A 27,110-nucleotide genomic window follows, 5' to 3' on the forward strand; every position below is an offset into this window, starting at 1 on the left:
TTTATTTGCTTGCAAGGGAAGAGTGCACAACACAATACGTATTCAGCAGCATGTTGTAAAAGCTTCGACTAACTACAGGATTCATCATCGTTTTATACATGGAGATGTCCTCTTCAGATAAATCACACACAGGGGAGGAGAGGTCTTTTGACACAGGCCGTGTTGATCGGCTCATTATCTACTTTCTGCTAGATGCGTTCAACTGGGAACCAGTTACGGTTATCAAGGTAAGATGAGACTTTCGCCTGCAAGTTCCTCATTACTGCATAGTTTTAACCACACGTAAGTTTCGGGTTCACAACACGGACACACAGAGTTCAATATATTTTGCCATTACAAGAGGTATTTAAAGTGGTACTTCCCATGCAGGGCTCTACTATAAGGATTCTTTAAAGGGACTCTGGTGCTTGGAAACAATACCACTTTCTTCCACAGGGGTCGCCAAAAACAAAACAAGAAGAAAGCGTTAAATAAAGAATGAACATGTCAATTAACTTTGGTCTTCGTTGTTATTTGATAACAGCTAATCAATAAAACAATTTGTATTGGGGCGAGTGAAAAAAAAATTTGAGTTGAACTAGTGGAATTAGTGAAGTGCTCCTTTACTACCGACAATCATTACGGGAAAGAGTTGTTGGTTCCCTTCTTTAAGTTCTGTTTTCTGTGTGTTTTATGGAGAACCATACTTGAATCAACTCATATAATAAGACACCGCTACTATGAGAAATCTAGTCATATGATTAGGATATACGTGTTTTGTGTTTCTCAGATTGTCCATCGCTATGACATCATTCTGATCCAGGAGGTCAGAGACAGCGATCTGTCAGCGACCAGAAAACTCATGGAGCACGTCAACAAGTTGGACTGCACCTTACAAAGCGCACATGTTACTTTGATGATTATATTTATTATGATGTAAAATAAACAAAATTATGTTTAATCTGTCTTCGCAGAGGTTCTCCTCAGTTCAGGTACAGCCACATCGTCAGCGAGCCTCTGGGTCGCAGCTCCTACAAGGAGAGATATCTCTTCCTCTACAGGTAAACAGAGAGAGGCAAAAACAACCGATCTGTTGTAGCAAATCCTCCGTTGAGACAGTGAACAGAAACCAAATTTACATTGTTGGATTATTACTGCTGATTTTAACCTTGTAGCTGGTCTTAGTGGAGCTCAACTTAATGTCTTGATATGCTCTGGGGCAGTTTAATCTGTAACAATTCGTCATATATTACAATGTATGTCATATGTTTTGTATGTGAAAGCTCAATCTGAAAAGTAACAGTGAGTAAAGTAAGTAAACTAATTGTAAACATTTGCCTCTGAGATGTAGTGGAGGAGAGAGGTATTTAGTAACAGCAAATGGAAACACTCAAGTACCTCAAAAAAACCTCAAAATTATACTGAGGCGCAGTACTTGAGTACATGTACTTAGTTACTTTCCACCACTGGTTTAAATACAGCCGGTTCAATACACATATTAGCAGATTGAAGTTGATCATGTGTCACTGTGTCAGAAAACACCACACCTTTGACCGCTTTTCGTGCCATTAAATACAATTTCTCAACGAATTCATTTAAAGGGCCAGTGTGCAGGATTTAGTGCCATCTAGTGGTGAGGTTGCGGATTTAAAGCAACTGAATACCTCTACCTTCACAAGCGTGTCGGAGAACTACACGATGGCCTTCAGGTAATAGTGGCTCTAGAGAGAAGGCTCTCTCTAGAGCCACTATTTGGTTTGTCCCTTCTGGGCTTCTGTATGAACATGGAGGTGCAACATGGCGGACTCCGTGAAGAGGAGCATCTCAATATGTAGATATGAAGGGCTCTTTCTAAGCTAACGCAAACACGATTCTTAGTTTACGGAAACATAGTTGTGAATATTATATATTCCATTTCTGCCAAAAGATCTGCGAAATCCTACACACTGGCCCTTTAAAGAATCACCAAAGTGTGTTTTTGAATGCAAATTACTCGCAAGAATGTTGGGAAATGAAAATTAATTTAATTAATTAAGAATAATCCTATGGCAGTTATACCTAAATTATATTCTTTGGCAAAAAAGAAAAAGGCATGACACATCTGCACACCACATTCACCCTTTCAGGATTAAGCTGCCCCCTAGTGGTCGGCCCCAGAAGGCACAGGACTTACTTGTTTCAAAAGTAAAGGTTTTTACAGGCAGCAATAGACGTGGTCAAGTAGCATCTTTCCTCTGCAGGGAGCAGACGGTGTCCGTGGCTACAAACTACACCTACGACGACGGCTGCGAGCCATGCGGGACGGACACCTTCAGCCGAGAGCCCTTCGTCGTCATGTTCACCTCCAAACAAACCGGTAGGCCCCGGGGGAGTGTGGGAAGTCCAATTTTTCTCTGTCAGACACCAGTGATGTCGATTGCCTCATTTATTAGGCAATCAACTGAGAACTTGTGTGAGATTCTGAGGTCACAGGTCTATTGGTCACCAATGGCCCTTAAAGAAAAACTCTAAAACTTGTGAATTCTTACTGCCATACAGTATTTATGTCAGCCAAATAGTGTTGGCATCTCTTTTCTGCTATATATTTAAAAAATCTTAACTTTCTCCTTCACGCATCTCCCCCTTCATTCACTCCTTCCTCCTTTTTCACAGCTGTGAGGAACTTTGTTCTGATCCCCCAGCACACCTCTCCAGACTCCGCTGTGAAGGAAGCCGACGCCCTCTATGACGTGGCGGCTGATGTCCGCGTCCGCTGGAACACCAATGTGAATGCTCTCCTCCAGAAAATACACACAAAAAAGAGTGCAAATGATGATTAATTTGTTAAAAATATGAGATGGTGGCTGGATGAAACTATTTCTGCTGTCCCTGCAGGACATCGTGCTGCTGGGCGACTTCAACACAGGCTGCAGTTACGTATCAGGCTCCGACTGGCAGCAGATCCGCCTCTTCACGGACAAGAGTTTCCACTGGCTGATCACCGACGAGGCCGACACGACTGTGTCACACACTAACTGCCCTTACGACAGGTGGACACACATGCATAGACACTTGTATGCACACACACAGACATACGCACAGACTCTTAATTCCAACCCTCTTCCTGTATCTGCAGGATTGTGGTCACTGATGACATGATGAAGGGAGTGGTGCCCGGCAGCACTGAGGTCTACAACTACATGGTGGACTTGAAACTCAGCCACAGTCTGGTAAAGACAACTTTAGCTTTAAATCTCCTCTATGATAGAATCCCTGTTAGTTGCAATGGAGTAAAAAGGCTGGGTCTGTTAGGAGTTGCTTAACACCGGCTGGGGATCGTGTTTTTGCTCAACCCTATTCAGTGGGTAGAGCGTGTCGTCTTCCAGTATGTTGGCTATATGATCGCTGACTCCTTCTATCCACAAGTCAAAGCGTCCTTGAGTGAGACAAGATGCTCCCAGTGCACTTTAAAGCAACCTACTTGTTCTAGAATGCTGAGGAAGCTGCATTCATGCGCTAGGATTTGGCTGCGGTTCTGAAAAGTGAAGCCAATGCGAAAGTGCCTTAAAATTACATTCTCTCTAAACTCCATCTGGTTGTAAAAAAGAAGTCTGATTGTAAGTCTATGAGAAAATGACTACTTCTCACTTGATTTATTCCCTCAGTAAACATTGTAAACATGAGTATTACAGAACAGACTAAACCATGTTTTACATGGAAAAGCCTGTTTTCTGTTTAACCGAGGCAATCTTCTGTATGCTTAGGCTGGACTAACAAGAAACTGTGCTACAGGAGAAACCTACATTTTCTCTCCATCTCCATCAGGCATTGGCTGTCAGCGACCATTTCCCTGTGGAGGTGGAGCTGATTGGCCAGGCTGCTGCTGCTGCTGCTGCTGCCTGAACCTCGACTCCCACAAGTGTTGCAGAAACCTCCAGGCTGAATGGAGTCATGAGGGATCAGTGTGGGAACTCTTTGCAATCACACAGCATTACATTTATGAGACCAAAATAAACAAATAATTTCTGCTATTCTATTGTTGACATTTTTTTTTAAATGTTTGAAGCAGCACAAACAGAAGTCCACGCACCTTTATTGTATCAAGTGGCAGCATCTGTAGTAGCAGATATCGAAAAACGTTGCACAAAAAACTGAAGCTATCAGCGTATCATGACAACAGTAGTAGTGGTAGTAATAATAATAGTTGTACAACTGTCTCAAAGACAAATCGAAAGATACTTTACTTCTCAATGCGGCCATGGGGATCATTTTTTAAGATGAAGTAAACTGCCAGAACTGAAAGTCAGTCTTTTTATTCTTTAAATCACACAAATCAATTCTCTGACCACATAAAAACTCCCATTGCTTAAGAATGTTCAGGCTAAAAAGCAGTAAAGTCACGTTATGTAGATAAATCTGTCACAAAGGCATCGCCCACTGTGGGCTGTTCAAATGCACCCAGGGTTACTTTCGTTAGTTATGGTTCTTGAAGTTACAGTAATGCTCGGGACTCAGTGGAGACCGGTTCGTGGCAATAACTGACTGTTCGCTAAAGCCCTCCCCCGAAAAAGCAAATCTCCAATCACAGCTTAGCAACCGTAACCCAGCGTGGTAGGTTTTGAAGTTTTGGATTTCTCTACAAACCAGAGCAGTGAATTTCTTTAGCTTAAAAAATAATAATAATGGCTACAAGTGTCTTCAAATGTTAGCATGTCCGGCTAACTAGCTTACTGAATGTATCTCAAAACAAACAGAGGGTTTGACAGTAAATTGAAATGTTATGTTACTTTAAAGAAATGTGAAGAAAACATTTATGTCACTGAATCACTGGTGTCTGTCAAGGTTCAAGGTTAAGTTATTGTCATTGTCCAACACAGGGTTAGCAACAGAATGCAGTTGTTCCTTTCTGCTACATGAGTGAAACAAACGACTTATTATGGTGAGTGTTCCACCAGCTTGCTGGTTGAACAGTGAAGGTGAGCTGCTGCAGGGAACTGTACTCAATCATCTTAGCACAATTGACACAAATGAACATGTGACACTGAATGCGTTTTTCAACTGAGTGCATCATTCTATTAGTTTCCCCTCTCTCCTCTAGCCCCTTCTCTTTTTAAGCATCTCCATATACATGCCCAGCGACTTCTGAATGGAGTCTTTGGTGATGAAGTTGACAAAGTGTTTGATGTCGGCGTCTCTGTTGGACGTCAGCTTGTCGATGGTTGGCTTCCTCATCATGGACTTGGTGATCGCTCTGGCGTGGTCTGTGCACAGATGAACAATTAGCTCACCGATTCCAAAGGTGAAGTGAAGTCTCAGTTGTTTTTTTTACCCCTACATTAATGCTGGCGCTGGTACTTTTATAAGTAGCATCATAGTAACAACTTATAGTCTTACATGTGACTATGCACACTGAAGCTAAAGTACCACAAGTGGAAGAGTAGACTGGCAAGTTCACTGGTCATGCATGAAAGGTGCCAATATACCTGGAATAGCCAACCACTTGGTCATGGTCTGCTTGGCTGTGGTGAGGATCTGGTCTTCAGGTACCAGCTGGTCCACCAGTCCTATCTTCAGGGCCTCTGACGGGTTGTAGAGCAGCCCCAACTGAAGAGCCACCTCTGTGGTTCTGTGGCCCAATGTGTTCTTCATGGTGTCCATAAACCTGCAGACAGCACCAGCAATTCAGTTTTTGCTCAGCGGCGCCCCTTTGTTGTTAGCTGCTCAGTCGAGCTGTCAGAGCTAGCACGGAGCCCACACTGTCACTAACTGCACTCCCTGAAGAAATATCTGATTTTGGGGGGAAAACGTGGTTTCAGAGAGAAGCAGACAGAAGGGTCTACAATATACGTGTTCTTGCCGCTGACTTGGCCTTTTGTTGAAGAGTACAAACCTTTTACTTTACTTAGAAACAGCAGCTAAATACTAAATACACCAGTTAATAATTTCACCGTGTCGTGAAACACTCTTCATTCAAAGACAACGGTAGAAAAGTAAAACGCACCAAACCTGTTCCAACAATCGGCAACACTGGTCTGGTGAGAATAAACCCTTTATTCCCCGTGTTAGATGTCAAAATATTCTGTCTCTACACCCGTCCCCCGCTACTTCCCTCTCACTCCTCTCCCAATAGTTTCACACCAAAGGCGGAGAATTTAGGGTATTTTTCGTCAAAACCAGTTTTGGCGATTGTTGAAAAAGTGGAAAAATGAACCAAGGTGGGAGTTTGAATGAAGTGTGTTGTACGATGCAGTGAAGTTACTGTTTTTGTATTGTCCTATAATTCCTTACCAGAAAGGTGCCACGATGCCCAGCTGCGTCTCATTTAGGCCGATGCTGTAACGCGGGTTGTCCGCCATAATCCTGTAGTCACACGTCAGAGACATGAGACAGCCGCCTGCAGGACTGGAACCCTGCGGAGGGAGTGACAAGTTTGGCTACCAGGAAAATCGGCGAGACGTTTGATTCGTCAATATTCTGCTGATGATGTTTGCGTACATTGATTGCAGCTATAGTGATCATGTTGGAGCCGTAGAGGTTCAGCCACATCTCCTGAACGGCTCTCCAGAACTCTCCACAGTGCTCTGGACTCTTCCCGTACATCTCCGTGATGTCCAGCCCGGCTGAGAACACCTTGGGCTGGCTCTGTATTCAAACAACACACGCATACACACTCGGGGGTTAACGGTCCAATGTTAGCGCAACATTTCACAATCGTCACACTCCAGCACTGAAAATGTTAGCCCCACGGATTAAATAACATTCTAAAACATTAAGGAGTATTTACTATAATGCAACTACAAAGCATTATTATATTGCTTATCTGTTATTAATTACCTTGTAATACAAATACAGAGCACAAAGGCTCCGCTGTGGTTTTAAACAATGAAGTTAGACTGTACCGAGGTGATGATGAGGCCTCGGCAGCTCTTATCCATCTCCAGCTTCTCCACACCGATGGAAAGCTCTGTGAGGAACTCTAAACTGAGGCTGTTGACTGGCGGACTCTGCAGGTGCATCACAGCCACACCTACAGAGAGAGAGAGAGACAGAGATGCTGGTCTTTTACCTCGATACTTTTACATAAATTATCTGCAAATTCATGTCAAAAGGAAAAGAAATGAGGACATGGAACTTCAAGTCTTTATAGTCAGCACAATCTAATTTACATTTCCCTGTCTCATTTAAACTCAAGTAGGGAGGTGGGCAGCAGACATTAACGGCTCCGACTCTTCGAATCGTGCAGAAGATGTACTGATCTGTTGGCAAAATGTTTACCCGTGCTTTGGTCAAACTCCACGTCTATTTTAGGCGAGGTGGAGTTGTTCCTCCGCTGAGCAGCGAGGACAGGAGACGCACATACTCTGCCATGACTGCTGCAGGAGGATCGCTGGGAAAGAAGACCTACACGCACGCACGCACACACACGCACACACACACACACACACACACACACACACACACACACACACACACACACACACACATTGTATTTGAGTGAAATCTTCCATGTCTCCGGTAGCAATTCACAAGTTTAAACTAACAACAATCTAATAGATTTCTATCATATAGATGCACAAATAGATAAGCGGTTGGGTGGAAACAAATACAACTAAAATGGAGAAAACTGATAATGAAGCGTATTTAGTTGCAAATTGACGTGCAAGACGTATGAAAAGTGATAGCAAACTAATACCAATACACACTTATCTTGTCATTAGTTAATCAAACAATGGAGTTAAGTTTGCGTGCATAATACAAAATACAATTTATTTTGTGTGCATTTATTGTTAAATAGGTGCTCATTATGACCGGGGGGGGGGGGGGGGGGGACCCAAAGGGGGTTACAGAATGCAGTGTCCCGTGACCTTTGTTCCAGTTTCTGTAAAGCACAGTTTACGAAGCTAACGAAGCTAACACGGCTGCTAACACACCCAACACAGCTAGTTAGATAGGTGCATACACATTCAGACATACCTGACAACACGCATTTGTTCCTCAATGCAGCTCTCAAGGCCATTTCGTCCTCGGACTCAGGTTCAACTCCGGATTAGAGACAGCAGGAAACAACTTCCGTCTTCTTCTTCTTCTTCTTCTTCTTCTTCTTCTTCTTCTTTTATGGTAGGTTGCAAATGTCACTTAAACGGTGCATACTCGCCACCTACTGTACCGGAGTACGTAGTATGATATATTGGTCCCTGGATGACTTTGTATCACTATAAGGTAAATAAAGTAATGAATAAATGACAGTACTAATAATGAAAGAAAAATAAACACTATATTGTTGGATGTATTCCCATCTCCTTCTCATATTCAACAGCTACTCTCTGTGTGTGCTGCTCCTCGTCTGCTGTTGTTACAAGAATACCCTCAAGATCTGCTTCCCATCTCACCTTACCAGTATTTTGAGTTAGTCTTAACCTTTCTTCTCTATATTTCCAGCATTGCAATGAGCACAATGTGCCACATTTTCTGTTACTTTACATTCAGAGCTTTCAGCTAATATACTTTTCCCCAGAAGAAACATTTTATTCAATCCCGTGTGGTCGCATGAGGCCGAACAACACATCACGGACTGATTTGAGATATTGCTTTTTTCAAACAGTCTTCAAGTACAGCAGTATGAAAGGTATAGGCACATTCAAATTTATATATTTTTATTTTATTAATAAATAATAAAATTCACAATAAAATAAGGCCTCCTGGCTGCCTGCACGTACGGAGGCAGTTGCTATGGAACGTAGCCTGCAGTAGCAGTAGCAGCTAGCATATTGCGTTTTTCATCATAGGCTAAAGTTTATGAAAAATTAATTAATTAATTATTTGGCTCTTTATTTACATTATTTGTATGTTGCCATTTATTGTTTGTTGCCATTTAATTTGTATTTCTCAGATGAAGAGTGATAGTAAGAGTGCAAAGGAATAAGACGTCATAGCTATCCGAGGCGACACAGACACTGTGCCTTTAAACGAGCCGTCAGGATTTCCGTGTTGTTGTGATGTCACAACTATATAAGGGCTGTGGTCCAATCGTCCTTTTTGAGTGAAATGACCCGGAATTATCTAAGAGGCCGCCATGATAAGAGCTGTTCGAATTCTCTAAATGCTAAGGAAAGGTGCTTCAATGCTTCCTTTATTGGCTCCTTTAGCATATGAAACACTGGACCTTCCTTGACCAAAGGAAAGTAGATAATTCCGCCCCACAATTCCTTGCGGTGGCAACATTTAAGTTGACGCACCATTTGGCCGTCCATGAAAACAAACAATAGGTTTATCTCACACAGGTTTAACAATTATACTCATACAGTTCATAAAGTAATGGGATTCAAGTTGATGAATATGAATAGACAGTGACAATCCTTATTGACCCGAGCTTTGCAAATCCATCGAAACGTGCTAAAACGTAACGTTTCAGACAGAGAGTGTTTTGAACAATAAAGCACGTTAACATGTTCTAGTAGACACCCAAAATACAAGCATGAACCTTGACATGAGCGGGACATGTCTCCTTTAAGTGCGAAGTGATGGTACCATAGGAATAGAAATGCAGGACTTATATTTGCAATGGAGTATTTTTATATTGCCGCTTTGTTACTTTTACACAATTAAAGGGTCTGAAGACTTAACCCACCAGTCCCTATTGTTACACTGTATATTAAATAACTAATGAAACAGAAGAGTGTCTATGGCATGGAAATTAGCTAGCAAGGTGATAACGCAATGAAAACGTAATTTTACAAGCACTTGTGATAAATATGCCTGTTGGTGAACAATTCTTCCTATAAAGTGGTATAACGTGAAACGGCTTAAGTCCACAGGATAGAGCAGGCGGTAACAGATGAGACGGAGAGGAGGAAGAGAGAGAGAGAGAGATAAGAAAGGAGTGAGTGAGGGGAGAGGTAGATGTGTGTGTGTGTGTGTGTGTGTGTGTGTGTGTAAGTCACGGCAAAGCACAGGTGTGTGTGATCGCGGAAGAGAGACACTACGCAACGAAGCTCCTCTCAATCACTGAGTATGTTATTTATTTATACCTATATGTTATTTTACATTACGTGAAAGTTCCAAGTGTTTTGTGTGTGTTCTTTTTTTTATAGCTAACGTACAGTTTTGGGTCGGGATTGTTTTGAAGGTGGTTGCAAAAAAATGTTCTTTTAATTGGTTCATTCTCATGGATATTGATGGGTTTCAGTGATAAAAGAATAACAACTAAAGAAGGAATTGAATTTCAATTAAATCTCTGATAATTGGACCTTAACTGTGTTGATATTAAAGATGTGTTCCCTCATATGTGTACAGCAGTTTTTTTTTGTTTTTTATGGATTTGGAACTAATAAGGAACATAAACAATACATAAACAGTGGCATTTAGTGTTGATTTAACTGTTCCAGAGTACTCATGTATGTAAAGTATACAGTATGACACGCACTTTTATGTGTCACCTTTTGTATGCGCTCATATGTTCTTTTTGTTCACACTCCTCTTCAGTGTTAGCTGTGATTGAGCGACATAGGAAATCCATCGGTGTGCGTCACCTCTGCGCCCTGTAACCTGGGGGACACACACCTCTCCCCCGCTGTTTTCTCCACTCTCACTTCTTCTGTCCGACCCCACCCTGTGTCATCATGGATCTCATGGAGTGGGGCAACATGGGCAGTGGCTGCGAAGATGAAAACTGTGGCCACGCATCTGGCTTCCCTGAGGACTGCTTGGACCAAGAGTGCCACTCGGAGGAACCTGTGTTCGGATTGATTGAGTTAGGTGGGTAAAAAATATGTGTCGATGTATGCAGGCAATAAAACGCTTAATACAATCTTGCCAAAGACTAAATTAAACTCAGCAATATGTCTGCCCGTTTAGCCGCGGCTGCGATGTACTTAACAGTGTGTGTACTGTTAATTCCGTCAGCTGTTTGCCAAACACACCATCCAAAAAACAAAAGGGTGCGAGATTAGCTGGAATGCGAGATTAGCCGTGGACAGACACAGAGACGCACACTCAGTCGCGATCCCATAATCCTCCTAAAGGAGATTTAAAAAAGAGAAATTAGATTACAAAGTGGGGATGCAACTAATATAGTTATCCCCTTTGACTTTCATCTTATTTGATTGAAGGATATTGTGGTGTCAGTCCAATTAAAAAGCCGCCATTAAATGTTGTTGCATCTTTCCTTTGATATTCAAGGAATAGGTCAACACCAGAAGCCGGTTTGCTTAGCTTAACATGAAAGGCCCTAAAAACCTATTTCTTTCCTGCACAAAATTATGCCAAAGTTTGAAAAGCTTCACAAATTTCCAGTGGTTTTGTTACTGGTCTGAAGTGAGCGGGGGTCTGTTGGATAACAGCTGCTATACATGTTTTACCTTTTGACAGAGCTTTCCCATAATGTCAAATTATTCCCTTAAATTTCCACGGGCTAGCTGTTCTAGTGATTATAAGTGCATGGTGCAGTAGAATTCAAAAAAAATTTCATTTCATTTTCCATTCTGACAATGTGTGGAATAAATATAAAAGTGATTCTGATTAAACATATCAATATTTCATATTCTAGTGTGTGTGACTGTCATTTACATTCCACTGATGCTCTTCGGCCTTCTGGGAAACACACTGACAATTCTGGTGGTTTGGCTCCGCCCTCACATGAGAAGCTCCACCTACCTCTACCTGAGCAGCATGGCTGTCAGTGATCTGTTGATACTCCTGCTGCTGCCTCTGGATGTGTATAAGGTACACATACACACACACACACACACACACACACACACAGGGTGTACCCTGTTTGTTTGTACCCTTTTTTCATGGATGTTGTGATATGGTCTGACCAGATGTTTTGCTCAAGGTGCAGTCACAGCAAAAATTGCAGACCATTGATGTGAATGAAGAAAGGGGGATGATGCGTTTTGTTCCTTTTGAGAATTGTGTACCAATAATGATTTAAACAAGCACTTGTTGCCATTTCCTCAATGTTGGAACTCAACGGCTATCAGTCTGACAACAATTTAGCCTCTGGGGGCCACTCTGGATGTATAAAGACAACTGGAGTTGGAGGCGGGGTCCCGTTCATATGACCCTTGCTCAGTGACGCATGAAGCTCAGTGGGCCACGAATGCCTTTTAGAGCATGTTCAGGCATGTGAGCGCACCCCAATGGCTAGTTCATGGCCGTCGCTCTGCACTGAGCTTACATGGCTTACGTGGCGCATGGCTAGCAGAGCCGGCAGCTAGCTGCAAACGGTGTGAACTCCACAAACAGTTAAAAAAAACGTTAACAGTGTTGTCAGAGCTAACAGTGTTTACCTACGGAAACCGGAATGCTTCCTCTGCTAAAATCTAGTCCGATTGTTTGGCCCTGCCCGTTCTGGATTGACCATTTGTTCACTGTCATTCTCACCTTTGTGGAAATTGTCTCATCATTCTTTTTCTTTGGTTGACGCACATCTTGTTGTAAAACATCACTATTCTCGTCTAAAACATGTTCTAACTCCAAATGAAGCTGTCAATAAATTGGCTTGTGAACTTGAGAATATTTAGTAAAAGGTCGGTGCACACCTGAGTGTGACTGCTGCGTCATGAAGTGGAATAAAGGTGAAAACGAAAAATGGCGTCAGGGTAAAATGATTGCTGTGTCTCTTCCAGCTCTGGAAGCCCAGACCCTGGCCTTTGGGAGACCTTGCCTGCAAGCTGACAATGTTCCTCTCAGAGTGCTGCACCTTCTGCACCATCCTCCACATCACCTTCCTCTCCCTGGAGAGGTACCTGGCGGTCTGCTGGCCGTTCACGGCCAAGACCCTGCTGACACGTCGCAGAACACGGGCTCTCATCGGTTGCCTCTGGCTGGGCGCGGCCGTCAGCGCGGCACCGGTGTTGGTCATGGTTGGAGTGGAGGATGTCGGGGGAGAGGAGCTCGGGTTCGGTGTATTGAGGGAGGATGGAGGGTGGACGAGCAAGGAAGGAGAACAGGAAGGGTTTATGATAGGTGGAGGGCAAAGAGGAAGTGGAGACAAAGGAGGATTAGAGGAAAAGGAGTGGGGAGAAAAACATAAAATGGGATGGGGTGAAAGAGTCGGGGAGTCAAAATGGTTTGGAGAGAAAGGGGAGAGAAAAGCGGGAATAGAAGAAAGAGGCGAGAGGAATCAAGGGGATGGAGGAAAAAGAGAAATTGAAAATCAAGCAGATGAGGGAGGAGGTGAAGAAGAAGGAGAGATGGAAGTTGAGGAAGAGCGGCAAAATAAGATGAAAGAGGATGAGGGAGGAGGACGGGAAGAAGGCGTTGACGGGGGTGGCGAAATTGACAATAGAGAGTGCCGCTGCACGCACTTCGCAGTCACATCTGGCCTGCTGTCGGCCATGGTGGTTCTCTCCAACTTGTACTTCCTGGTGCCCCTCTGCATCCTGGGACTGGTCTACAGCCTGATCGGACGGACGCTGTGTCTCCGTCCACAAAGCAGACGCAGAGACCAGAGTCACCGGCACACTATCAAAATGCTGGGTGAGAAACACACGGTCACTAACACACACACACCCTCAGGCGCTTCTTTTGATTGAACAAGCGTTCACATAGAGACTAGTTGTTTATTGATTATTCACACGGAACAGAAAGTGACAAACAGTAGCAGGTGGTGATTTAACCTCGGTGGGGCCACAAGCATTGACACCCTGCTAGCAACGTTGTCAAGCTTGACATGTTTAAAATATCCGACTTGATCTTTTTTAAAAAGTATTGCAACTTTTTGCATCAAATTATTATCAAGCAAGACTAGTGTTTGTATAATAAACCTGTTTGTACATAAACAAATCATTTTCAAGTAAAATTAAACAAGTATTTCAATAATGATTTCAAGCCATATTTCCAAAATCGTCGCTTGCGAAGATAATTGTTTCAAAATTCTATTTTTATTAATAATTTTTGTTCAGCTTTGACTCCAACTAGAGGACTATTCACAACAACTTAGTCAGAAAAGCAAACATCTCAGTTTAGCTACTTAATCTGTCGCTAATGTCGCCAAGCAGAAGGATCCTTTATTTAACAATGAAATTCAACATAAATGCTGAAATTCCATTTTTCAAAAATGTAAAATGGCTGTCAAACAAAACTGTGAATATAAAAGTGGTAACAGCCTACAATTTAGCCTACGTTTAGTCACATTGTCGCCATCTGTTGGACAGGAGCGGATAAGCTGGCAATGGCTAGATGTAGGAGAACGGGAAGAGGTTGAATACATTATGTCTTAAACAAGTGCAACAAGTGGCTAAAAGTCTGTGCTTCTTGACAACTACAAATTTCAATCAAGCTAAAGTTAGCCTGCTAATACATGAACCGTTTAAACTGTAGAGTGGAACCGGTAATGTGGAATATTGATCTGGCCTGACACTTTTTGTTTAATACGAACTGGGAGTATTTAATTCAAGATTTGATGCCAATAGATTGCTGCAGGAATGAGTCCTAAAACAAGGACATGAGTTAGCATTTTGCACTTCCGGTTTCCTCGTCTCTAAGTCAATGGGTTTTTAGAATGGGTTTTGGTTTGATGCCTGAAATAAGGTCTGGGTTCAACACAAGCTTAAGAGATTTCACATTTTGTTCTACGACATAGAATACGTCAGTAAATGACCCACTCGTGAATTTTAAAGCCTTTTAAGCGTCTTTAAAAAAGGCTGTAGCTAACGAGTGGTTAAATAAGATGACAGAGGTTGTTGGGGACATTTAACGTCAACGCAGCAACGTCAACTATTCCCCATTACAGCCTCGTTTGTATCCTCCAGCTTTTTACTTCTGCCGATTCCATTTATACCTCAAGAATCATAAATGTGATGTTCGTTTGGGAAGATTTTCTTGCAGGACAAAGATCTTAAGTATCATAAACATGTGTTTGCCGCAGATCTTATTTTCTGCAACAATCCAAAATCCAATGGAAAAAATCCCATTGGCGTGTTGTTGAGGGAACCAGTGCGATGCAGACTTCTGTGTTGACCTACAAAAAGACATCATCCCTGCAGCACTCTATTAAACACAATTACCAAATACGTAAAGTTCGTTGGCATATTTGGATATTTCCCATCATTCTAAACTAAATAAAATATACTACTTTTTCATAAACAGATGCATATATATATATATATATATATATAAGATATAATTTGATCCACTAAACCGGTTATGTAACTGCTGAAGTGACATTAACTTATGTTCGGCAGCTCTTCAAGCTACAGCGACTTCCCGTTTAAATAGTTGATCGCTTTTGACTGGATGATGCTACAGAAGTCTCCTAGCAACCAGTTTAGACATTACTTATGTCTTTACTAGTTAAGACATTTCTTTAGTTTTAAGCTTTAATTGTCCACTTTAGTTAATCACTAGTTTGATACTAGCTAGTTACTAAAAACTACGATGCCGGACATTGCACATCAATTTAAAGGACTTAAAAGATTCAATATTGAGTCTATTGAGGCTACTTAAACACCGCGGTAGTATCTGTTTTTATTAGTGTTGGAGAAATATTTTGCCACTTTCAGGTATTAGTGATTCTAACGTACTCCCCCTGTGTTTTTCTCCCCACCCTACCCCTCTGTGTCGCCACCTTCTCCAGGAGTGATCGTCTTGGCGTTTGTCCTGTGCTGGCTGCCCTTCCACGTGGGTCGCACCATTTTCTCTCTTTCAATGGGCACCGGTTCTGACGGACAGGAAGGGCACACGGACACAGACGTGCACGCTGACCTCAACACCCTCGCTGACGTTGCCATAGACACAGATATCAACGCACACGCTGAACCCATTAGCCACTCAGATTCGGACACGCACCTCGAAATCAGAAAGACGACAGCACACGCTCACGCAGAGCGAGACGAAATACTCTGCGACGTCTGCGCAAAGACGAAAATCGACACACACACTGATGTAGACGCACACCCGGGTAGATTAGCACACAAGAGAGACACAAACAACACACACGCCAACAGGCCGAGCGGTACGCATGTACACACGCTCGTGCAAAACGGGACACTCATGCGTGTACGCTCACGAAATAACACGCCTGATCACACACCTTCCGCCGTGCGCACACACACCGTGACGCCCACCGGCCTGTACGAAGAGGATGTGCGCAATGACACACGCTTCGACGGTACACACCCCGACACGCACGCGTATTTTTTATACTATCTGTCTCAGTATTTCAACCTGGTGTCCTCCGTCCTCTTCTTCCTCAGTGCTGCCATCAACCCTTTACTGTACAACCTGATGTCCGCCAAGTATCGACACGCCGTGCGCAGCCTCGTGCGCACAGACACGCAGTCCCACAGCCTGCGCACGACCACGACGCGGCACTCCACGACCACTTTATAAGGGCCAATACTGCACGCACAGAAACAGACGCAAAGTGAAAACAATGAGTATGTATAGATTAAAAATGGTGTTTTTAAGTTTGTCAATTATGTATCGGAAAAATTCATGACAAGGATGTATTGATGTTATGTTCGTCAAAAATGTCAACCAAACGTATAGTAGCTTGGAAACGTAAAGGATAGGTTTGGAGCGCAGGTGTCAATATTAACAGTAAATAAGCAAAAAACTACAAACTTCATAAAAGCATTGAGCATGTGGCTGTTTCCTGAAGGCATTATGCATCCGTGTAGACCCGGTCCATTGAACTAACACTAACTCAGACAAGTCTTATGTGAGCTTCAGCTAAATTTGAAAATGCCCAAAACGGTCCGGTTGCCGGTTTCGGCTCAACTGTTTTCAAAATGTATATATAATAAATATATCTAAAACTCTATAGGATCCGTAGATGTACGGCACAGACTTTGTGTTTGTCCACCTTGTATTGATCTGTGGCGTTGTCCGTGGTGCTAAGGTAGCGAACAGATTTTATGGGGGTGCCGCTAGTTGTTGGGGGGGGGGGGGGGGAGGAGGAATCAAACTCGAGTCCGTTCCCCTTGTTGAAAATGGACAAATTACTGATTACTGATTACAGCAAGAAGTAACTCCCTGAGTGTATATACAGCATGAGAATATCGGCACTCGGATTAGAAACACTAGAAACCTGGGCAAACGTCACTGCTCATTGACAATCTTCTGTCTTAATGTGTATATTAGGGCTAATTCACTCAGAGAGTGTGTGTTTCACAGCAAATGAGGCACTTTCCACAATATATATTTTATAAAGGAGAAATTGTATGCTTACGTTAAATTGCGGTGACAGCAGCCGGCCCAAATACGCTGTACATCCACAGATGTGCGCGCGCGCACACACACACACACACACACACATACACACACACACACACACACACACACACACACACACACACACACAGAATAGAATCATTTTGATTCATGTAGTTTCATACCGGCTGATGTGTTTAGACGTAATATATATAACATTAACGTGTCCAGATACGGATACAAATGCCTTTATTCGATTCACACTCAAGGTGTTATCACCTCTGGGGAGGAGGTTATGTTTTCTGTCAGCAGGAAACACCTCAGAATGGATTTCCTGAAGTTTGTTGGACAGATCGGCCGCGGGGCTGAAGGACAATTGATTTGATTGTGTTAGTAACCCGGGCCTTTTGTGCCATGAGATCAGGTCTTTTATAAAATGTATGTATGTACGTACCTAAGTATATATATTTGAAGTACACACTTGATGACAAAAAACTTGTAATTAAAAAAGAATATCTGTAGTCATTTTCTTTCAAGTGGCTCACATGAATTGTAAATCTGCCATATTTAATGTTTTGCTTGTGTCCCCTGGGATCAAGAGAGTTATCTCTTAAGTATTGTTTCAAAAACCTTGAAAACCAAATATATGTGTAGGCTAAGTGTACAAAATAAACGAGAGACATTTCATGTTTACCAAAATATCAAATTATTATTCTCAAGTGAAGGCTTGTGCTCAAAGCAAAGTGTTAACATTCTCCAGTCTCTTTGATCTGTTATGGCCAAATACCACATTTTTGGAAGATGTGAAAGCAGAAACAAGAAGAAAATTGCGGTAAGTCCTAATCCTATTGCTTTATACCTGCATTATGTTTACCCGTAGCCAGCTAACCTTTTATATATTTAGACATTATGGGGACATTTTTTCTAACCATGGACTAAATATAATCTGTTTCTTATCATCTAAACGCAGACCATTGTCATTAGATTTCCTAAATTCTGGGATGTGTCATGCACTGTATCGGTATCTCTGTATTTGAGCAGTTTGTTTGCTGTGTGTGTGTGTGTGTATGTGTGTGTATCCGCCCTGCGTGTTTCTAGACTTTGTACCCAGTTGATTTCCTTCTGAATGGTCAGCGACAGCAACTCTGCTGTGTTTTTTTTACCATTTTCACCACCAGTTTCTGTGCGGCCGTTTACAGTCCCCGTGGACGCTGAGATGGGAATAAACTGCAGTACCTCTCCAAAGACCATAGACTGTCTGTACGACACCGCCAGGTATGCAAATAGGTAGAAAACTGAACACCTATCTCTGGTAGTGACTTTAAATATGTCTTTTTGTCCTTTGTATAAACCAATTGAAACCGTTACATACCGACGTACTGTAACCCCAGGCATGGGGCAGGTATAACTCAGCTGACAGACAATAAAAGTTCCGAAAATTCAACCGTATCAGTCCAACCCAGCATGTCGTAACTCTCCAGCCATGCAGGCCTGGTTCCTGACGCCTCCCTGGACGCCTCCCTGGCCTCTCTGCTGTCCCTGAACTCCTCCTGGGCTCTGGAGCAGCAGTACTCTGCCCTGCAGAGCCGTATGACCCAGCAGCAAAGCTTCGCCTTCAACCGCGACCTCCACACCCTCTTTGGAGGAAACACCACGGTCAGATCATAGTTGCGTTTGGTTTGCATCCAACTATGCTTAATCGTACCTGGAACATTATGGTATCTGGAGATGAGTGTTCCTGAAACATAAAATCAGGCAATGTGATTCATTCTGTGGAGGAAATTTGCAATTATCAGGATTCTTCCCAACAAACGACTTTAAGTAATAAAGTAGTGTATATATATATATATATATATATATATATATATATATAGTTCATTAAAGAAGCATTTCCACTCCTAAACACATTTGTATATCATCAATAATTCTGCAGTTACATTGTCTAAAAGGTTTTTAATAATGTCAAAATGTGTGTGTGTTGATTCTGTAGGTGAGGTATGGGGCCGTGGGTGTTGTTGCACTAGCTCTCTCGGTCCTGTTTGAGATGCTAGCCCATCACCAGACCGCCGGGTCGGGCTCGAGGAGCGCTGAGGCCCAACCCCCACCACCAGACCCCATACGCAGAATGTTTGGGCTTGACGCCGGGTCGGACATCAGCTCCATTGCCAGCGAGTTTCTCAAACAGGTGGCTGCATTTTTAGGTCCAGTCCAGTAATAATAGTAACTTTATCATTGGAGCTAGTGTTGGTAGTCTTCAGAAACCAGCAAGAGTACACTAGATTCAACAATTTGCTAAATCTAGTGAGAAAGTCACCAAGTTGACAACACTGACAGGCCTCCCTCCAAAGCCACTCCCCCAAAATTATTATAATGAACTTAAACAAGGAACATGGCTATTGTGAGTACTCACAGGTGTCAAGCTAGCATCATGTAGAAGACTCCAGTGATGTGCAATGAGTACATGGGCAGAGTGCGTGCAGGTAGGGAGGCCGGTTGCCTTATTGCAGTCCTGCGACTGCCAGTCACCACATTTTCTTCTTTCTTTTTTTTGTCAAAAAATTTGATTTATTGATTGCTTTTGGAATTTAATTACAATTGCAACAAATATAACAAAAATATTTTTGAAGAAGATTACCAACCCCAGCTTTTTAAGGGTTGAGCCTTAAATTGAGAATTTAAAATACGACTTACTATAAGTGGCAATCATGCAATAATGTTAAATGCTAGAATATAGTGTAACAGTAACACTCAAGATGGTGAGTCATATGGTCGGTGAACTGACTCAGTAGGGTCAGTAACACAACAGCATCTATTTAAAGTTTGCTAAAATGATCCAACATAAGCGTGGTCATAAAGGAGAACAAGGCTGTAGCAACATACCCCTGAGTGTATTGTACTGAGGAAGGGTGTGGTTTCTTTCTTACAAACCTTTGTATTTGTGAGGAGAAGAATGTGTTGTTTCTCCTTTTAAAAGTTAAACAGACTCTCTTCAGACCTTTTGACAAACCCCAGCTGCTCAGTCTTCAGAGTTACCATTATGCTAACCTTAGAATTTATCAAATATATACGTAAATATGGTAAAACAAAATCTCAGCACATTTTACACACAGTTTACTTAAACTGCCCAGATCACACGCATATCACAACATGTTAATTCTTGCAAGTTTCTAGCACCGATGCACAAAATAAGCTGAAATAAACTCAAATAAGTTTCACCATCATAACAAGGTACAGTATCAGATCCAATCAAAAGTATCACTTAAGCTCACTCTAAAATGTCTCCAAAGTTGTAGAGATGTAGAACCATTCAAAAATGTCAGGTCAAGCTTAGGCAGCACAATGCGATGTATTTTGTAATGAACTAGAGTCTTAAGACATGATAATCCTACACTAAATATCATCCACCTGCAGGTTCCTGGTGCAGCCGGTGACCAGGACAAGATGGCAGCACTATTGGAGAGCTCTGAGAGAAAGCTGAGATCCGAGCTGACGGATTTCTACGGCAGGATGCTGTTACCGGACAGGAGCGCTCTCAGCTCTGTTGGGGTTGGTTCAAAGCATCTACAGAAACAATATAAAGAGTGGTGCTTGTGCATTTTTCTGCGCTGTTATTACTGCGTCTTTCAGAACACTTAAGTGCTTTTGGTGTCATCTAATAAATTCTAAGTAGCGCTTTTGGCCTTGTTACAATAGACTGTATGAAAGTATTGGACTTTATCGCCGTGACCCATTGGTTTGTGGACTGCGGTTTTGAAGCCTCCAGTTAGGCATTTTGGCCATCGCCAACTTGGCTTTTGGCCGTCGCCGTCGTGTATTTTTTGCAACCAGTGAACGGCAGTGACCATATTTGGACTGCGGAGGATTGACGCCGCGGTAGAGACGCTGTATCCGGCTCTGGTAGCAACCTGTCAGTCACAATGTAGCCCCACCTTAAAGGATACCCTGCGTTATGGTCTATTTGACTCTAAATGAGACCATAATTTACTACATGAACTTCATGCTGTATTGAAGAATACTTGAAGAGCGACTAATACCGTAAACTCGTGTTCACAATGTTTATTGAGGTAAGAAATCAAGTCAGAAGTGGGGTCATTTTATCAAAGACTTCCAAACAATAGGACTTCTTTTTTCAACCAGAGGGGTCGCCCCGGTGGCCATTAGAAAGAATGCAAGTTTAAGGCACTTAGGCATTGGCTTTACTTTTCAAACCTGGAGGTTGTCGCCTGCTTGTACACTTGGGATAATTAATCAATTAATCTAGGAAGTGTGATAATCCTCGTTTTAACCCCGAGTTTGCTAGTCCTGGTCTGCTGTATGGTTTGGCTCAAATTCGTCCCAATATCCAAACTAAATGTAGTAACCCCAGGTTTAAACTTCAACAACGAGGTTAAAAAGTGTGAAGTGTAAAGACTGTCTTGTACCTCTTGTATGCAGGTCAAGCAATGGCTGAACGGAGCTGCTCTCCACGTCCACATCATCCTCCACTGGAAGCGTCTGACCGACCCATCAGCAGGACACGACTTAAATCTGGACTACCATCACAGTGTTGACCCACTGCTTAAGACCTACAGAGAGTATCTGGTCAAATCGGTACTGCTCCTGTCTTTTGTGACATATCCAATTCGACATAGTTGAGAGAAAATGAATGATCCTACCGTGCAGTTTACTGGGCAGCGGTTTTCTGCCCACTAGGGAAGAGTTGTAGACACCCATGGAGAATTACTCACAATAACATTTCCCCAAAATGATCAGCAGAGGTCAGAAGGCTACTGTCTACAGCACTGCAAGTAACTTACCTCATACAACTTCACATTATACAGATTGGAAACAGAGCTTCAGAAGGAGTAGTCCTACTGTATATTTTACCAAAGCCTAGTTTTAAGGTCTACAGAATATCTCCAGTTGTTAAGTTTGTACTTCTGATCATGGAAACATTTCAAAAGCATCAGTCCATGATCCCTCTCTCTGCCTACAGGTTAAAGTGTTTCCGCCCACGAGTCCCGGTCCCAGCGGGATGCTGATAGTGGAGCCTCTAAGAAATGTGAGCCACGGCGTTCCCCATAGAGTCTGCGAACGCAGGGCCATCCAGCGGACTCTGGTGGACCGCTTCCTGTCGGACCAGAACCTGCAGAAGGGAAACGAGTTCTTTCAGAGCTCCCGCAAGCACCGTGATGCTCTAATAGCACAGCGAGGACACTTTCAGCTGAGCACGGCGTGAGAACAACGACTGGCCGAGGCTTTAGAGTGCTGCAGGGATGAAGTGTTTTTGTAGAACAACCCCGGAAGTTAGCATCCACGACAGAAAGCCGATGGGATTCTTTCATCTGATTTGGGATTATTGCAAACACAAGTATATGATACTTGTATGTTTTGTTCAACAAGATAACCTTCACAAATGAACACCACATTTATGACTTTAGAAACGTGAATGCAATCGGCAGAAGTAAAAAGCGTCAACGAAATACGTCAGGGTCACATGAAAGCGAGTATACACAACAATGCTGTAAAGGCGGACTAGTCGGCGTACCGTCTTTTTGTCTTATTTAGCCACTTTTTTAAGACACTTAAAAGCTTCAAAATTCAAGAGAGGGGATTTCTTAACCTTTATATTGTAGAACAAAATGTTAAAATGTCTTAACGTTGTGTTATTTCAGGTATCAGACCAAAAACCAGTTTACTTCAAGACGAGGGAACCGAAAGTTCAAAAATGCTGACTCATTTCCGGGTCTTAGGACTCATTCCTGCAGCATTTGATTAGACCATTTGACCTGGGTTGGGTCTCAGTTCCTCAGAACTCAGTGGACAAGTGTCGACCTCCTTAGTCCATTGATAATTGTGGTAATGCCGAAAGCGCCCTGTTCAAAGGTTGAGCCTGTATGGAATAAAACACTGTTATTTGCTACTTTCTATTTATTGTGTCAGGTTGGTTCAATCCAGCCTCACAGAGACATCTCTTCTTTGCATTAATCACTGTCTGATATAGATGTGTTGAGAGTCATTTATCTGGCGATGAACGCGTAATACTGGGTACTGCAGAGATTATGAGCTGATAAAAGGCAGGTGTGTGAGCTGTGAGGGAGGTGATCAGCCGATTGCAGGCAGGTGTGAAGGTAGACTGGGCCAAGGTTGATGGCAAGACAGGATGAGACACACTCACACCTATACACACACATAGACAAGCCAGGGACATGGAAGAGAAGTAGGGCAACACTGTAAACCACAAGGGGGAGACGGGGGCACGGCTATAGCTGTGACAGTTGTATCTTTGTTTGTTTAATCTGCACAAAGTTTAAAGAGTGAAAATGACAATTTCTGGTTTTACTGGGGGGGGTACATGCCGGACTATTTCTTCTTCTTTGAAGCAAATTTTACTTCGAGACCAAACTGCAGAATTACAACTTCAGGGTCCGTCATGTGATGCCATAAGGCCCAAAAAAACTTTTTCCCATAGACTTACACTATGTCATTCACCGTGCTCATATTCATACATGCACATACAGCCACACCCTCTCCACTTTTAATCTCAATGTTAAGACCTTCGGGTTATTCCTCTCCTTTTATCTACATTGTTTAAATCTACAGCGTTTAAGTTACAGTGTAGGATTCTTTAGTTTAACTGCGGCTCAGTCACACGATGTAATAGACAGTCTCCACCACCACGTGGCGCTGTGGTACAAAGATCTGAAAGGTTCAGTTGAACATTAAAGCTCCTGTGTGAATTTCTTTTAATGGAGGGAGACAGAGTTTATTAAATACTTATGAAATTGAAACCTTTTTAAGTGATACAATATTGACAACCCATTAATTAAGCATGAGTGAACACACAGGACGTCATCAATTAGTTTAACTGAGACCTGATTATGTAACATTTGTTACATTACAGTGTTTTTAAGCACATATAATATATATTTTGGTTATAATGTGATTATTCTCAGTGATTTCAGGTCACATTTTCATTTAATTTATAAGGAGATTTTATAAGATTTTATTTGTATTGTTTTTATTTTACTGCACTTCTCGGTTGTATACGACTCCACGGTTTCCTCGGTCAGAGGCCAATCTTACAATTCTCATGCGCAATCATCACCTTTGTACGTGGAGCAGAACACCTGCTCTATAGCATGAAAGACGGACCTGTCAATCTGCTGCTGCATCGTGTTGTGCATTCACCCCGTACAGGTAGATGCGGATGAAGCAGCGTGCTTATTTCGCTGTGTGATGCACAGCGTCTCAGTGTGTTCCCAAAGGCACAGCAGGGATTTAATTGCTTCAGCTGACAACTGGTGGATACAGACTATGTGAGAGCATGCCGGTCAGGCAAACAAGGTTCTGTTTGAAAAGTGAAGGTATAACTATCTATTTATGTAAATATAGAATGTATCTATCTATCTATTATATATTCATATATACACAGTATATATGAATGTAATTGATCTTTGTCTTATTTTCTTACAGAACGGGCCTCGCACGGCAGTTTTAGATTTGAACTCCAAAATGAATGCTAACGAGCATGACGACAACTTCAAATGGTGATATTTGTTGTGTTTGTATATTTTTTATTAGCCTGATGCTCCACATGGTTTCTCTGAGAAACCTTCATTGAAGACTATCAAAGGCAGGCACTCCCAAAAGAAAATACGTGGCAGGTGATTGGATGAACCATCTGCCAAGCAAACTCTTGCCGAGGCGAGAAAAAAGCGAAAACGTCTTTTCCATCGAGAAAAGCCTTCCGTGTCGTCTCTCAGTGAAGAAATACTCTCCAGTTCCGTTATAAGTGATGCTATTGTAGCAACTACGCTAACCTCTTCAGGAGCCACCGTTGCTGCATAGGACGAACAGTTGCCTCTCCACGTCGTTAGCATAGACTGTATATAAGAAGTGGACGTAGTCATCACGACGTCACCCATTTATTTGTGGGCTGCCGTTTTGAAGCCTCAAGTTTTGGCGATTTCGCAGTCGCCATCTTGTTTTTTCGCAACCAATGAACGGATGTTACCATATTTGGAATGCGGAGGAGTGAACGTGAACATCATGCTGTATTAATGAAGACTTGAAACTAGCGATTAAAGACCATAAACTCATGTTTACTGAGATAATAAATCAAGTGAGAAGTAGAGTCATTTTCTCATAGATCGGACTTATTCTTGCAACAAATCTAAGCCGTGCTTAGGACACAGATTTTAAGGGCAAACACATTACTCATTAGTGTGATATCGCGATAATCCAAAGCTAGTACGTTTTTGCCCCAAAGAAGCAAAAATATAAAAATACAAACACAACTCTTAAATATTTCTATGAAAATGCAGCATGGAACCCCCAGGCAACCCCATATTTCACCCCAGTAACCACCTGGTAACATCCAACCAGATCCTTTGCCCAGTGCACCTAATAACCCTGGTACTTTAGCAGCTCAGGTATTACTCTTATAAAAGCAGTTTATAGATGCCCTTGTCTTCCATCCTCCACTGGCAATTTAACATCCACTTAATTTTGTTCTATCCTCTGGTGAAAAGACATGATTATCCGTTCTCGTGTGCACAAACCAGATTATCAGCAGAACATGTTCTCCTTATCACTCACTCAACACTCGCCCACCTTCCTCCCTTCATTGTTGATACAGCTGTGTGCATTTCAAATGTACCTGATAAATCAAATCATATGAAGAACACCTCCATCCTGCTCCAGAGCCTTTGTGAACGTGACCCGGTGAATACGATCAATCAAACGACGCTGGTCTGGACTTCATTTATTGATTAATGATAATTGTAATGGCAATATGTAGGTTGTTCACCAAACAGTCTTTCACCAGGCAGTCATCTGGCTAATAGAAAGACTATCACTTAGCTTGGGTGGAATGGGATACACTGCGGGGCAAGATTTTGACTGTATGACTGAGAGTTGAGGGAGGCGTAACAAAGTGTGTGTGTGTGTGTGGGGGGGGGCTGCAGACTATTTGCTGGGCGGGACCACTGACTTCCCGGAGTCTCTGCTGGTTGCTTGGCAAGTGCTCCCAGTGATCTTTGTACAAATTAATCAAACAAGATTTTTTTTTAAAGTTAATTAGAAGATAGATGGATTTTGTTCTTTTTTGACACAGCCAGGTCATCTGTTTTTCCCCTTTTCCCACTCTTCGTGCCAAACCTAAGCTAAACTACTGGCGGTAACTTCGTATGTACCGGAGAGACATTTCAAAAAATGTCAAAACAATTCCTTCGCCGTTTGACAGCGGTGACAAATGTTGACTATTTGGCTGATCATAACGCTGAGGTTGAAGAGAAAAATGCATCCAATTACTTTCTACTCTCAGCCTCTCACGTTCTCTTGCATAGAAACAATACTCCGAACAGTACTGAGCACAATTAGCAAAACAAATCAGCAAGCGTTTCATGGAATTGATCCCGAGGCATGATACAATGTGGAAATTAGCAGCATGTATCTCTCCTGGCACAAACTCAATACCCCTCTTCCATTCCAGTGGACCGAAGAGCTACGTTTAACAAGCCGCTTTTCCAAGGGATTCATTCCTGCTTCAATCCAGCAACACGTGGACGTAAATACTCGACATAAATGCATAAATAAATGATACGCAAGCTTGCACACGCAGCCGGTACATTCACACATGAGGGAAATAAACACACACATGTACTCCATGCACGCTCATGAGATATTCTCTCTGAGCCCCCAGCAAGGCAAAGATCTCTACAGCAAATGATTGAGCGATCTAATTATGAAGTGGGGGGTGAAAGCATCCAGTGGTTTACGACCAGTATTCATTACCTGTAGTGGTGTTGCTCAACGGGAGGGACCTGTAACATATGGAGCAAATGAATGCAATAAGGATTCAGAGCTTCTGGGCTAAGAAAGCTGGGATGACAAGTTTGAGGTAAAGATGCACGTCTGCATCAAGTTGCATACTCTCTTAAGGGAGCGATTGCTGTTTTTGCTGCCATTTCTTAGCCTGAGAGCCTGCTTCAACTGCTTTGCAAAGTATCTGT

General features: G+C 42.5%; 4 protein-coding genes across 4 annotated transcripts; 3 read left to right on the plus strand and 1 right to left on the minus strand.

The window, feature by feature from the left end:
• The first annotated feature begins 648 nt into the window (after nt 1-648).
• dnase1 (deoxyribonuclease I) lies at nt 649-3,994 on the plus strand. The gene is made up of 7 exons (XM_031879491.1): nt 649-858; nt 954-1,040; nt 2,220-2,335; nt 2,632-2,744; nt 2,854-3,008; nt 3,095-3,188; nt 3,784-3,994. The coding sequence occupies exons 1-7, from the start codon at nt 737-739 to the stop codon at nt 3,859-3,861; spliced, it is 765 nt and encodes a 254-aa protein (XP_031735351.1). The 5' UTR covers nt 649-736; the 3' UTR covers nt 3,862-3,994.
• Nucleotides 3,995-4,031: 37 nt separating this feature from the next.
• On the minus strand, nt 4,032-8,046 carry eci1 (enoyl-CoA delta isomerase 1). The gene is made up of 7 exons (XM_031879490.1): nt 7,933-8,046; nt 7,234-7,359; nt 6,858-6,985; nt 6,454-6,600; nt 6,247-6,368; nt 5,442-5,620; nt 4,032-5,219 (listed from the first exon to the last, which is right to left on the minus strand). The coding sequence occupies exons 1-7, from the start codon at nt 7,973-7,975 to the stop codon at nt 5,053-5,055; spliced, it is 912 nt and encodes a 303-aa protein (XP_031735350.1). The 5' UTR covers nt 7,976-8,046; the 3' UTR covers nt 4,032-5,052.
• Nucleotides 8,047-10,577: 2,531 nt separating this feature from the next.
• Nucleotides 10,578-16,293, plus strand: LOC116401197 (growth hormone secretagogue receptor type 1-like). Its single transcript, XM_031879488.1, has 6 exons — nt 10,578-10,713; nt 11,504-11,679; nt 12,588-13,074; nt 13,144-13,440; nt 15,539-15,628; nt 16,100-16,293. The coding sequence occupies exons 1-6, from the start codon at nt 10,578-10,580 to the stop codon at nt 16,291-16,293; spliced, it is 1,380 nt and encodes a 459-aa protein (XP_031735348.1).
• Nucleotides 16,294-18,252: 1,959 nt separating this feature from the next.
• On the plus strand, nt 18,253-23,017 carry LOC116401200 (uncharacterized). The gene is made up of 6 exons (XM_031879492.1): nt 18,253-18,390; nt 18,597-18,771; nt 19,106-19,300; nt 20,527-20,661; nt 21,550-21,705; nt 22,091-23,017. The coding sequence occupies exons 1-6, from the start codon at nt 18,332-18,334 to the stop codon at nt 22,331-22,333; spliced, it is 963 nt and encodes a 320-aa protein (XP_031735352.1). The 5' UTR covers nt 18,253-18,331; the 3' UTR covers nt 22,334-23,017.
• The last annotated feature ends 4,093 nt before the right edge of the window (nt 23,018-27,110 follow it).

The sequence above is a fragment of the Anarrhichthys ocellatus genome, unplaced genomic scaffold (assembly GCF_004355925.1).
Source record: "Anarrhichthys ocellatus isolate YVR2014 unplaced genomic scaffold, GSC_Weel_1.0 scaffold275, whole genome shotgun sequence".
In the NCBI taxonomy this organism is placed as follows: Eukaryota; Metazoa; Chordata; class Actinopteri; order Perciformes; family Anarhichadidae; genus Anarrhichthys; species Anarrhichthys ocellatus.

Bases quoted from the DNA above. Each gene is read 5' to 3' on its own strand.
- LOC116401200 (XM_031879492.1), top strand. From the start codon at position 18,332: ATGGGAATAAACTGCAGTACCTCTCCAAAGACCATAGACTGTCTGTAC. The intron at 19,301-20,526 runs GTGGCTGCATTT...ATCCACCTGCAG, and splicing joins CCAGCGAGTTTCTCAAACAG to GTTCCTGGTGCAGCCGGTGA. The intron at 20,662-21,549 runs GTTGGTTCAAAG...TCTTGTATGCAG, and splicing joins GCGCTCTCAGCTCTGTTGGG to GTCAAGCAATGGCTGAACGG.
- dnase1 (XM_031879491.1), top strand. From the start codon at position 737: ATGATTAGGATATACGTGTTTTGTGTTTCTCAGATTGTCCATCGCTAT. The intron at 859-953 runs GTTGGACTGCAC...CTGTCTTCGCAG, and splicing joins CTCATGGAGCACGTCAACAA to AGGTTCTCCTCAGTTCAGGT. The intron at 2,336-2,631 runs GTAGGCCCCGGG...CCTTTTTCACAG, and splicing joins GTTCACCTCCAAACAAACCG to CTGTGAGGAACTTTGTTCTG.
- eci1 (XM_031879490.1), bottom strand. From the start codon at position 7,975: ATGGCCTTGAGAGCTGCATTGAGGAACAAATGCGTGTTGTCAG. The intron at 6,986-7,233 runs GTAAACATTTTG...CTCTCTCTGTAG, and splicing joins GGAGTTTGACCAAAGCACGG to GTGTGGCTGTGATGCACCTG. The intron at 5,220-5,441 runs GTATATTGGCAC...ATCTGTGCACAG, and splicing joins CAAGTGGTTGGCTATTCCAG to ACCACGCCAGAGCGATCACC.
- LOC116401197 (XM_031879488.1), top strand. From the start codon at position 10,578: ATGGATCTCATGGAGTGGGGCAACATGGGCAGTGGCTGCGAAGATGAA. The intron at 10,714-11,503 runs GTGGGTAAAAAA...TTCATATTCTAG, and splicing joins GTTCGGATTGATTGAGTTAG to TGTGTGTGACTGTCATTTAC. The intron at 15,629-16,099 runs GACAGGAAGGGC...CGCACGCGTATT, and splicing joins AATGGGCACCGGTTCTGACG to TTTTATACTATCTGTCTCAG.